General features: G+C 41.4%; 1 protein-coding gene across 3 annotated transcripts in view; it reads right to left on the bottom strand.

Moving 5' to 3' along the window:
- Positions 1-2,661: 2,661 nt before the first annotated feature.
- Positions 2,662-12,003, bottom strand: part of LIPA (lipase A, lysosomal acid type) — a 38,135-nt gene continuing 28,793 nt past the window's right edge. For all 3 annotated transcript variants that reach the window (XM_043925681.1, XM_043925682.1, XM_043925684.1), the window contains 2 exons: positions 5,028-5,099; positions 2,662-4,160 (listed from right to left, as the gene is read on the bottom strand). In XM_043925681.1, coding sequence (XP_043781616.1) covers positions 3,927-4,160; positions 5,028-5,099 — 306 coding nt within the window. In that variant the 3' untranslated portion in view covers positions 2,662-3,926. The remainder of the gene's footprint in view (positions 4,161-5,027; positions 5,100-12,003) is intronic.

Raw genomic sequence — 12,003 nt, forward strand, 5'->3', positions numbered from 1 at the left:
GCAAAGGGTAAAAATACAAGGTATTTGTTTTAATACTGTTAAAACAAGTTCACAGAGAAAGACTTTTACTTGCTTAGTTTGAAACAGACCTTGAAACTTGCACAGTACAATAAATACTCAATAAATACTCTTGAATAAATCACTAACAAACTTCTTAAAAATCAGTATTATTATAACCTGATGTCTTTCAGGAGTCACATTTTGAAAATCTCTCCATATATTAAAAATGAGTTACAATTATAGGGTAATTTAAATGTTTACATTTAACAAGTTAACACCTTTCATACCCACAAACACAAAATAATCATTGCTTGAATACCAACAGTCTTATTAAGTGTGAAGCCTCCATTAAAACCTTCCGCACTTCTTCCCTCCTGTCTGAGTCTCTGACTACTCTTAACTATTTGTCAAGTTTTTATTTTCATGTCCCATTTGGGACAGTTATTCTTTGAGAAAATTTTTCATATGTTATGCATTAGGCAAGAATTAGTTGTGATCTTGGACAGAAATGACCACAAACATGGTTGATCGTTAATAACCAGTCCTCAGGTTAACAACTGGCTCCTAAATCCACAGTTCTCTGCCTAGTCCAGAAAAGGTGAGGAAGCAAAGGCAAGAGTGCCCCCTTATGGCGAATGAACCAAAAAAAAAACAACAACAAAAGACTTCATTCTCAACTGTGACTTCATGCACATGCACATGGGCTTTGCCCAAGCACACACAAGATCTTGGAGATCCAAGCTGACAGAATATTAACTAGTCTTTTACTTGCCCTAGAGGTTTCTGGAGATCTTTGTGTTCTTCTCAGAAGAATATGTATCAAACACAATGGGAAACAACAGAGTCAGAACTCCTCCCAACCTATTACAGGACTTCTCAAGGCAAGGTCCAACCTTGTTCTGTACTCTCAGCCAACGGTGAAACAAAGCTACATGAATACAGTAGGGCTGTAACGATATAAGAGCCTATACGACTGCATCAGGAGGAAGAGGCCGACAACAAAGGCAAATGCACTGTGGCCCCCAGTCTTTCTGGCACTGGGACTGGTTTTATGGAAGACCATTTTTCCATAGACTGGGGGTGAGGGGATGGTTTCAGGATGATTCAAACGCCTTTCATTTATTGTGCATTTTATTTCTAGCATTATTACATTGTGATATATAATAAAATAATTATACAACTCACCATAACACAGAATCAGTGGGAGCCCGGAGCTTGTTTTCCTGCAACTACAGTCCAATCTGGGGGTGATGGGAGACAGTGGCAGCCGCCCCCTCCAGCATTGGCATCACCACCTCGGCTCCACCTCAGATCAGCAGCGGGCATTAGATTCTCATGAGTGACGAAACCTAGATCGCTCGCATGCACAATTCCCAGAACGGTTGGATCTCCTAGGAGATTTGATAGGAGGCGGAGCTCAGCCGGTAATGCAAGTGGTGGAAAACAGCTCTAATTACAGATGAGGCTTTGGCTAACTCACCTACTGCTCACCTCTGCTGTGTGGCCAGGTTCCTAACAGGCCATAGATGGTACCAGTCTGTGGCCTAGGGGGTTAGCAACCCTGCTGTAACTCAGCTGTAGTAAGAATGACCATGCAACATCTCTACCTCTGGCTTGGCCCATGTACTGATGAAAAATCCCCAAAGAAAACTTTGGCAAGGAGGTGAAGAGCAAAACGATGAAAGGTGGACTCTACAGAACTTAGGCCCTGTTCATTCACTCCCATGTTCCGGGCAGTGGCAGATTTACTCCCCACAAGTTCACCGGGAGACCTCCATTATAGCAACCAAAGAAGGGAAACCAAATCATCTAAAACCCGGAAACCATTCTCTGGCCAGCTCTCTCTCACTACTGGTGGGAAACAACAAAAATAGTCATGCTATTTCTGGCCCTATACTTAAGGATCTTGTACCTGGTTGGCAAACCAGTTTGCCTTGATAAAAGGAAAAAGAAGTTTTCTTTCTTTAGGGGAACATAAGGCCAGCAGGAAGACTGTCATCCCCCAGGGGTCATATATCCTTCACATCTAACACAATTTTACTCTTTTCTGTACAATTTTACTTTATTTGCCATGAAAAATCAGATTTCACTTCAGACCCTCCCAGGTGTTACTTGTGCATGTAATTTCATTCAGCTCAATGACAAAGTCTGCCATTTTTCACACATTCTGTCAGTCCACATATATTTATTGACTCACTAATAGTCTAGGCTGTGTGTTAGATTCTAGGTATACAGAGGTAAGATCTTAAAGCTCACATAGTGGGAGAGATCACATTAGACCCCCAATTCTGTTTTGGGAGCCCTGTGACGTTGCCTCTGCTAGCTTCAGTTGCTTCATTTGTTTAAGGAGAAAGGTTGATGAACAGAGCTTAAATCTAGGGTCCCGTCTGCAGCCACTACCTGCAGACGGGGTTAATCAGGGTTTAGTCCCCACTCACAGCCTCGCTCAGCAGACCCTGAAGATTTCCAAACCATCCCCCACTCCTTAGGTTTAAGACCACGCTCCTCCCTATGGGAGAGGACCAAAGGTTCACGGGCAGTATCAATGAGGTTTACGAGGAGGAGGGAGGAGCGAGGGGAAAGACAAGAAAGAAAACATAAGTCCTGCTGAAAGAAGGAAGTCCAGAATGACTATTAAATAAAGGCGAACTCACACCTGCACACAATGCTTCAGGCCTGGGAGGCTGAGTTTTATTAACAAGTTGAAATAAGATCATTTGAATGTTATAAAGCAGTCTCACGTTGTCTGCACAGATTAACCAATACCAAGTATTGTTTATTATTGCCAAGCAACTCTATCAGAAAACCAGAGCAATGGTCACTGTTCATCTGACAGCACTGTAAGGAAACAGGGCTGCAAGAAAAGCAGGTGAACGTGGGTGTCCTGACATAGGGATGCAAATCAGGAGTATTAAAAATCTGAACACATACAAAAGAAAAAAAAAAAATCCCTGAGTTTTAATCTGAAAACAACCATGTTCACATTCACATTTCTTTTGTGTGTAAATAAAGTAGGCACTCCTCCTGAGTGGCCTCAGGGCTTCTACTCTACACATGCCATGGCCAGGCTTCAGCAGCTAGTGAAGTGAACAATGTAATTTCTGGAAAAACAGTGCTATCGTGTCTTCACAGGACTTTTCTTCTGAAACAAGTGGATTTATTGCCTGCCACACAATGAAGAGTTCATGCATATCAGTGGTTGAATCTATCAGTCAAGTTACTTAAAGTATAGTGGTTGTTGTTGTTGTTGTTGATGATGAATGTATTTTTTTTATGAATGTAATTTATTTTTGAAGACTCCAGAAAATTATTTCCCTCAGTCTGAGCAATTTAAACATTTGCTAAATAGCAGCTCTCGCAATTAGGCTTGATAAAATTCATCATAGGATCATTATAACCGGCACTACTGAGGTATCACTGAAGTTGATTTCATACCTACTACATGAGAACATGAGGAGGTGTCACTTAGATCTCTAAATATAAGGCCATTCGATCGAGAGCCCTTTAAGGCAAGCAGGTAAGAACTGGGTACTTATACACTGAGCTTCTTTCAAGTCTGTGTCAGATTATTTACTGATGAACAAGGCATCTTGAAAATTCCAACATGGGTCAATGGGTCCTGTGTTGAGAGTAAAAAGGCAATACAGTATATTCTAAATTGTAAGGATAAATGGAATGGTCATGATCGTTTATCAATCAGTGTCATTTTTAAGACTGGTTGAGGCACCAGCTTTGTATTTGGCCATGATTAAATGAAAAAAGCAAAAGCATTTCTGATCCTAACTGGAGAGAATCAGGCATCTTCAACAGCATAATTTCCTTGGTTATAAAAATATAAAAGGCCTGGGAAAGGAAAACGAGTATTTTAGAGAAATTAAGCGAACACACTTAACATGACTTGACAGTAAATGTCTCCAGTCTGGTGTTCAATGGTACTTCCTGATTAGATTTATAATTTCATTATAGAGTTTCCACGGGGCATCCAAGCCCCAGATAAAGTCAAGATGATCCCACTCAGGAATGCGCTTGTGGTACACCAGGTTGGAGATCTGCACCTGTAAGAGGGTGACGTCCTTGTCGTCCGCGAGCCAGTCCCGACCTCCGCTCCAGACAGCAGTCTGCACCAACATGTCTTTCACATTGTAAAGGGGAGGGAAACTCTGTAACGAAAACCCACAGAAAGCTCTGTCTCTGTTGTTTTAATTGACAAAAACACAATCCCCTGAAAACACTGATTAGAAAATCTGATCCAAGAATAAAAGACTAAATTTTTAAAACTGCTCTCAGGTTACTTTTTAACTGGCTACTGCCAGATCAAAAAAGAAGCCTAACCCAGAAGGAAAGAATACTATAATGACTGCTGGCTATCGAATTGTTACCCTGTGCTGGTAACATCCCTGGGAGGAAGGCATCATTCTCCCAGGTGGTTTATGCCAAACCGCAAAACCAAACCAAGTGGTTTGGAAGGGGTTTTGGAGTCATACCCCAAACCTCTCCTCCCTCTGGGGTGTGACACAGTCATAGAAATTCTCTAAGTCTCAGTTTCTTTCACTTTAATAATAATAATGACATCTATATCACACAGATATTCTGAGAATTAAGTAAGAAAAACATGGGCATAGGGCCTCACACTGTAGACTCCTTAGCACTCAAAAAAACAGGTCAATTTATTTGTATATGGAAGAAAAGGTTTAGGCAATGTAATTTGGCCAAATACCCCCACCGCCACCAGCCACCAGCTAACAGTCCTAGATTTGTCTGACTCTGATATCTGTGCCTGATCACTATCCATGACATATGAGAAAGACGGTTGCACATATAAAGCCAGAGAAAGGACAATGTCCAAAGAATGAACCAGGAAGCTTAGGCTGTTCTAGAATTGACTAGGGGAAAACAAAGGCTACCTAGTCAACCCTCTTGGACATTTCCCCAGCACCTGAGCCCAGCCAAAATTCTCATAACTCAGGCTGGCTTCTTTGATGAGTTTTCAGGGCCCATTTAAATTCTAAAGACTTTGAAGACTTTACCTGGTTGTAATGAAAATAATTCTTGGCACTGCTTCCAAAGTCAAAGGCTTGAAACTTTTGCAATTTAACAACCTAGACAGAAAATAATTGGGGGTGGGGGAGAGTTATCTAACACAGAAATTTGATTTAACATCATAGGTTGCAAGAGTTAGCCACCTCCCCAGATACCAAATTTATTAGTTCAGTTCAGTCCCTCAGTCAAGTCCAACTCTGCAACCCCATGGACTGCAGCATGCTAGGCTTCCCTGTCCATCACCAACTCCCAAGTTTATACTGAAACCCAGGTTCATTTCCAAACTGATTTAAAATAAAATGGCATTATTTTTCTCTCCATTCCTAAATGACTCAATTTCATACTGTATGATTGGAAAGTAGCTATTACATGACACAATAAAGCAGCTACACTTACGTGCTGTGAACAATACTGGATCAACAGTGCATCCACTGGATGAACTTTATGATGATGTTCTTATTGAAATTTGAATCTTAAACTTTTCTAAAGAGTTAACTATCTTACTTGGGAAAGGAATACATATTACAAATAATATATAGATTAATATACATTTATACAAGATTAATGTATATTTATATGGGTAATCAGAGAAGGCAATGGACCCCACTCCAGTACTCTTGCCTGCAAAGTCCCATGGACGGGAGAGCCTGGTAGGCTGCAGTCCATGGGGTCGCTGGGAGTCGGACACAACTGAGTAACTTCACTTTCACTTTTCACTTTCGTGCACTGGAGAAGGAAATGGCAACCCACTCCAGTGTTCTTGCCTGGAGAATCCCAGGGACGGTGGAGCCTGGTGGGCTGCCGTCTATGGGGTCACACAGAGTCAGACACGACTGAAGCGACTTAGCAGTATATGGATAAATATATTTATATTAGTATGTAAATATATTAATTTTATTAGCAAACATATATAGCCTAATATTAACACTATATACTTATATTAATATATGTTAATATATTTATATATAATCACATACAATCTCCATCATATTTCCTATATCCATTCTATTTGATTAGTCATATTACTTAACATTTTAATAATTTTATTTAATATTTTTCTTGAGTACCAGTACCAGTATAACCACCAAACTATACTGCACACCAGAACATTTCTAACCACTTGAGACTGGAGCCGTGAAATGACGTTGTATATGAAATTTAAACGTATACTTATTTTGAATAGCATGATATGAAAATATTAACAAAAAGTCACTTATTCATAAATTTTGAAATAATGCAAAGTCATACTTCCTCTATATCCCCCAATTAAAAATATGTGGAGAAACAAATTCAAAATGGGCGAACTAAATGAATTAGAAACTGTTCACGTTTTGGCCAGAGGGTGATGCCTAGCAAATGGAAAAAAATCTAAAGATTTCTGCCGAACTGCTTTTGATTTATGAGAATACTAGAGTGAGTAGCCATTCCCTTCTGCAGGGGATCTTCCTGACCCAGGAATTGAACCTGGGTCTCCTGCATTACAGGCAGGTTCTTTACCATCTGAGCCACCAGGGAAACCCCAGGAGAAGTTTTTAGCTCTTCTCAACTGCATAAAATTCTACTGTTTCATGCAACAGAAAACAACGTGAGATGAGGCACTACAGGGGAAATATTTAGCATCTGCTTTTGTCATGATATATGACAGATATTAATATCTGAAGCACATTTAACAAGGAGAATAAGATATGAATTTACAGCACCTGTTAGTGCATCTGCTCCCCAACTCTAATTGTCAGTGAAAATATATGAATGCAAGTTGTTCTGCCCCTGGAGACAGACATCAGTTTGTCCCTTTCTCACATGTGTCTTGAAAGGGCATTTCAGAAGATGGGAAATGTGAAGAAGATTATTTATAATAACAAAAATCTGTTAATAAGCTAACATTCAATGACAGTTAAATATATTATATTACAATCTACACATAGTATGCTACTGTTGTGAATGTATATATAATAAAATAGAAAGAGAAAACTGTTTATAAACAATATTAAGTGGAGAAAAGTCAGAAAATAAAATTGAACATGCACTATGGTTATACTTAGGGTCAACCTTTCTAAAGTACCATACATATCTATGTCTTAAACATATACTTATCTTCTGATCATTAAGTCTACTAAGACCATATCCTAAGAAACTCATCTCCCTAAGGTATAAGGACAGATCTCTAATTCAAGAATTCTTATCCGAGGATGTTTTATTGCCCAAAAAACACTATCATTGTAATAATAAAAATAATAATAAATTCAAGCAATAAAAAGCTGTTCTCAGTTACAAATATTTCTAAGTGCAGTTATTGACCTGGAGAAGTATTTTTGACTATGGCACAGACTGTTATTTGTCCCCCCAGGACCCATCCTTGCCTTCTTCCTTTCAGTAATAAAATTTCTAGGTTTTTTTGCTAAGCACCTAGCTGCCAGAGTAGGAACGATATCCCTCATGGGCTTCCTTTCTGTGGGCTGAAACTGCCATGAACGTGACCCAGTTTCAACCAGACAGAAGAGGCCAGTGCCCCGGAGATGGGGAGCAACACTTGCAGGGGGCACTGGGTCCCCGCAGGACTGCCTGGAGCAGTCATGCCCCCGCCTCCACAATCACGTGCCACTGATGTCTGGACTGGATTCTGAGGAAGAAAACTATTTAGTTGCTGTATTTTAGAGTCTCTGATACAGCAACTTAGCCTGTACCTAAGAAATACAATGCTACTTAATTCAATAAAAATAATTAAAAAGTGCACGTAGCATAATTCTTCTTTTGTAATGGAAACAACTATACAAAAAAATTGTAAGACTACACTGAAAGAATTCAGGACACGCCAACCCAAAACAGGCCGCTTTGGCATAATGATAATTTGGAGTTAAAGGCACTTGAAAAACAGCAGATGCCAAGGAGGACACTGACCTTTTTTCTTTCTAAAAGGAGACAACAAAACTTGCATGTGAAAGAAGCCCTCCCTATATCAGGGGGAAGAAGCATGTGCAACACCAGAGCCTAAGAGAGGAGGCTGTGGGAATCTATACAAACAGACCTTGTAAAAATAACTCGCATATCTTGTCAGTCTCTTCAGATAGTTTACTTTTCCACAACTGCTACTCTTTGTTCAACCTAGTATATTAGCACTTCAGCAGTTACTTCTTTGGGTCTTTATTTTTCTTGTGAGGGCTCCCATGAACACAGAAAAAATCCATATGTTTTACCCCTGTTAATCTGTCCCACAGCAGTCCCAGTCAGAAACTCTAAGAGGGTAAAGGAAAAATTATACCTCCCCTATAATACCCAAATACTAGTAGTAGTTATCATGGGTGGTAGACATACGGGTGATGTATTTTCTTCTTTGTACTCACATATTTTTGAAAATTTCATAATGAACATATAAATGTAATAACAAATTGCTAAATGTCTCCTACAGTGTTTTGAGGAGCCTAACTAATGCATATTTCTTAAGCAGCAGGTTTCAAACAATAGAGAACATCAGATCTTACAAGGTACTTACTAAAAAGCAGATCCCAGGGCCATACCCTCAGGAATTCTGATTCCCAACAAGTCTTGGATAGACCCAAGTTATCTTAGAGTGCCCTAAGTAATTCTGAGGGCTTCCAGGGTGGCTCAGATGGTAAAGAATCTGCCTGCAATGCAGGAGACCTGGGTTCAATCCCTGGGTCAGAAAGATCCCTTGGAGAAGGGAAAGGCTACCCACTCCAGTATTCTGGCCTGGATAATGCCATAGACGGAGGAGCCTGGTGGGCTACAGCCCACTGGGTCGCGAAGAGTCGGATATGACTCAGCAACTAATACACACACAAGTAATTCTGGACAGCACTGAAAAGATACATTAGGACCTGCCTTCTTCAGAGAGGGGCGAGGACCTGGGCTCTGAGCACAGCCACCAAGGAGATTAGAGATTTTGGAAGAAATCTGAAACACATGAGGCTTATACAAGAGGATAAGATTTTAAGCTCAATTTAAAAATCCAGTAAAGAACTACATTTAGAATGATTGAGAAGCGAATGCTAATTACTTAAACAAAAGATTCATTTCAAAAGGTACTATGAATACAATGGCCCTTAAGGGCCAAAAAAAGCAACTATCTTCTTGACAAGGGGATGACAGGGGGAACAGAAGAGCAAAGGGCAGGGCCACCTTCTGCAGGGAATCCAGACTTCAGAAAGATTCTTGGGGCACATTCCAATGCAGCCAGGACCTAAAACCACATGGTCACCCCCGGACCTGAGAGCGTTGCTCATATCCACAGCCGGCAGCCTCTGACTCCCACCAGCTGTTTGAGAAAAGGGCTAGACGAGAGCAGGAGCCTGGCTTACAGCCAGTCCAAGAGCTCCAGGCAAACCCAGCACACAGGGGAGGCATGCAGCATGAAGGAATGCCAACCTGGGGGCGGAAACGGGGGAAACTGCCAGCCGTGGCTGCCACGCTTTGAGCTCAGCTCAGTCATCCCCTGCACAAGGGAGCATTGACCTCTGAGATGACAAAAGCTGGGCCTTCCTGAATAATGTCCATTAGGGTTGAGGGTAGAAACACTCACGCAGATCAGCATATGTTGATGGCAGGGTATACAAAGAAAACCACCTACTAAACAGAGACGTGGTTGAGGAGAAAAGCAGGGGCCTGAATGGACACTTAGCAGTGAACATTTGAGGACTTTTGAAGGTTGTAAGACATTACTTCAGAGGTGAGTGTGTGCTCTTCTGCCTGTCACAAGCTCCCTGCCTTGCAGATGCCTCTCTTCTAAGCCAGACTCTGACACCAAGTCACTGATGCTTAGCACTGGGCCTCATAGTCACCATGGTGCTAAAAGCCTCACACCCCATCCTGCCTGGTTTGTAGGGACAAGCCCAGGGGGCAGTGACCCATGGCACTCCCAACAGCCAGGGTTCCTGGGACATGAATGTGCCAGTAATGTCCTGAAGCAACGGGTCCCAAATCCTCTTGAATAGTAGAATCTAATGGGCAGAATTTTTAAACAATATTTAAATTCTCACCACTCGGCACCAGAGGCAGTCCATCCTAAAGAAAATCAACCCTGAATATTCATTGGAAGGACTGATGCTCAAGCTGAAACTCCAATACTTTAACCACCCCATGCGAAGACCTGACTCATTGGAAAAGACCCTGATGCTGGGAAAAATTAAAGGCAGGAGGAGAAGGGGATGACAGAGGATGGGATGGTTGGATGGCATCACCAACTCAACGGACATGAGTTTGAGTAGGCTCCGGGAGTGGGTGTTAACAGGGGCCTCTGGGGCTGATGGATATGTTTATTGTCTTGACTGTGGTGATACATTTGCAGGTGTATATGGCAAAACAGACTACATTGTACAGTTTAAATATTGTATATCACTTATACCTCAATAAAGTTGTTTTTTAAAAACAAAAGTTTAGGCTTTCCAGTCCAAATGAACTGGAATCTCTAGGGACGGGACACAGGAGTCTTGTGCTTTAAAGCATTGTTAGTGTTGTTGTCATTAAGTCAGGTCCAACTCTTTGCAACCACATAGAATGCAGCATATCAGGCTTCCCTGTCCTTCACTATCTCCCGGACTTTGTTCAAGCTCATGTCCACTGAATTGGTGATGCCATCCAACCATTTTATCCTCTGTTACCCACTTCTCCTCCTGCCTTCAATCTTTCCCAGCATCAGGGTCTTTTTCAATGAACTGGCTCTTCACATCAGGTGGCCAAAGTACTGGAGCTTCAGCATTAGTCCTTCCAATGAATGTTCAAGGTTGATTTCCTTTATGACTGACTGGCTTGATCTTCTTGCTGTCCAAGGGACTCGTAGAGTTTTCTCCAGCACCACAGTTCAAAGCATCAATTCTTCGGCAGTCAGCCTTCTTTATGGTCCCACTCTCACATCCGTACATGACTACTGGAAAAATCATAGCTTTGACTAGATGAACCATTGTTAGCAAAGTGATGTCTCTGTTTTTTAATATACTGTCTAGGTTGGTCATAGCTTTTTTTCTAAGGAGCAAGTATCTCTTAATTTCGTGGCTGTAGTCACCATCCACAGCAGTGATTCTGGAGCCCAGGAAAATAAAATCTGCCACTGTTTCCACTTTTTCCCTATCTGTTTGCCATGAAGTGATGGGACTGGATGCCAGGATCTTAATTTTTTGAAAGCTGAGTTCTAAGCTGGCTTTTTCACTCTCTCCTTTCACCTTCCTCAAAAGGCTCTTTAGTTCCTCTTCACTTTCTGCCATTAGAGTGGTATCATCTGCATATCTGATGTTGATATTTCTCCCAGCAATCTTAATTTCAGCTTGTGATTCATCCAATCTGGCATTTTGCATGATGTACTCTGCATATAAGTTAAACAAGCAGACAATATACAGCCTTATCGTACTCCTTTCCCAATTTGGAACCAGTCTGTTGTTCCATGTCCGGCTCTAACTGTTGCTTCTGGACCTGCATACAGGTTTCTCAGGAGGCAGGTAAGGTGGTATGGTGTTCCCATCTCTTGAAGAATTTTCCAGTTTGTTGTGATCCACACAGTCACACAGTCACTTTAGTGCAGTCAATGAAGTAGAAGTAGATGTTTTTCTGGAATTCCCTTGATTTTTCTATGATCCAGTAGATGCCAGCAATTTGATCTCTGGTTCCTCTGCCTTTTCTAAATTTAGCTTGTACATCTGGAAGTTCTTGATTCATGTATTAATGAAGCCTAGCTTGAAGAATTTTGAGCATTACCTTGCTAGGATGTGAAATGAGTACAAGTTCAAAAGCCTGGATTGTAGTTAACCCAATGTCCAAGTGTGATCTGTCATGTCCAACTCTTTGTGACCCCATGCACTGTGGCCTGCCAGGCTCCTCTGTCCATGGGATTCTATAGGCAATAACACTGCAGTGGGTTGCCATTCATTTCTCCAGGGGATCTTCCCTACCCAGGGATCGAATCTGTGTCTCCCACATTAGCAGGTGAATTCTTCACCACTGAGCCACCTGGTAAAC

The sequence above is a fragment of the Cervus elaphus genome, chromosome 15 (assembly GCF_910594005.1).
Source record: "Cervus elaphus chromosome 15, mCerEla1.1, whole genome shotgun sequence".
In the NCBI taxonomy this organism is placed as follows: domain Eukaryota; kingdom Metazoa; phylum Chordata; class Mammalia; order Artiodactyla; family Cervidae; genus Cervus; species Cervus elaphus.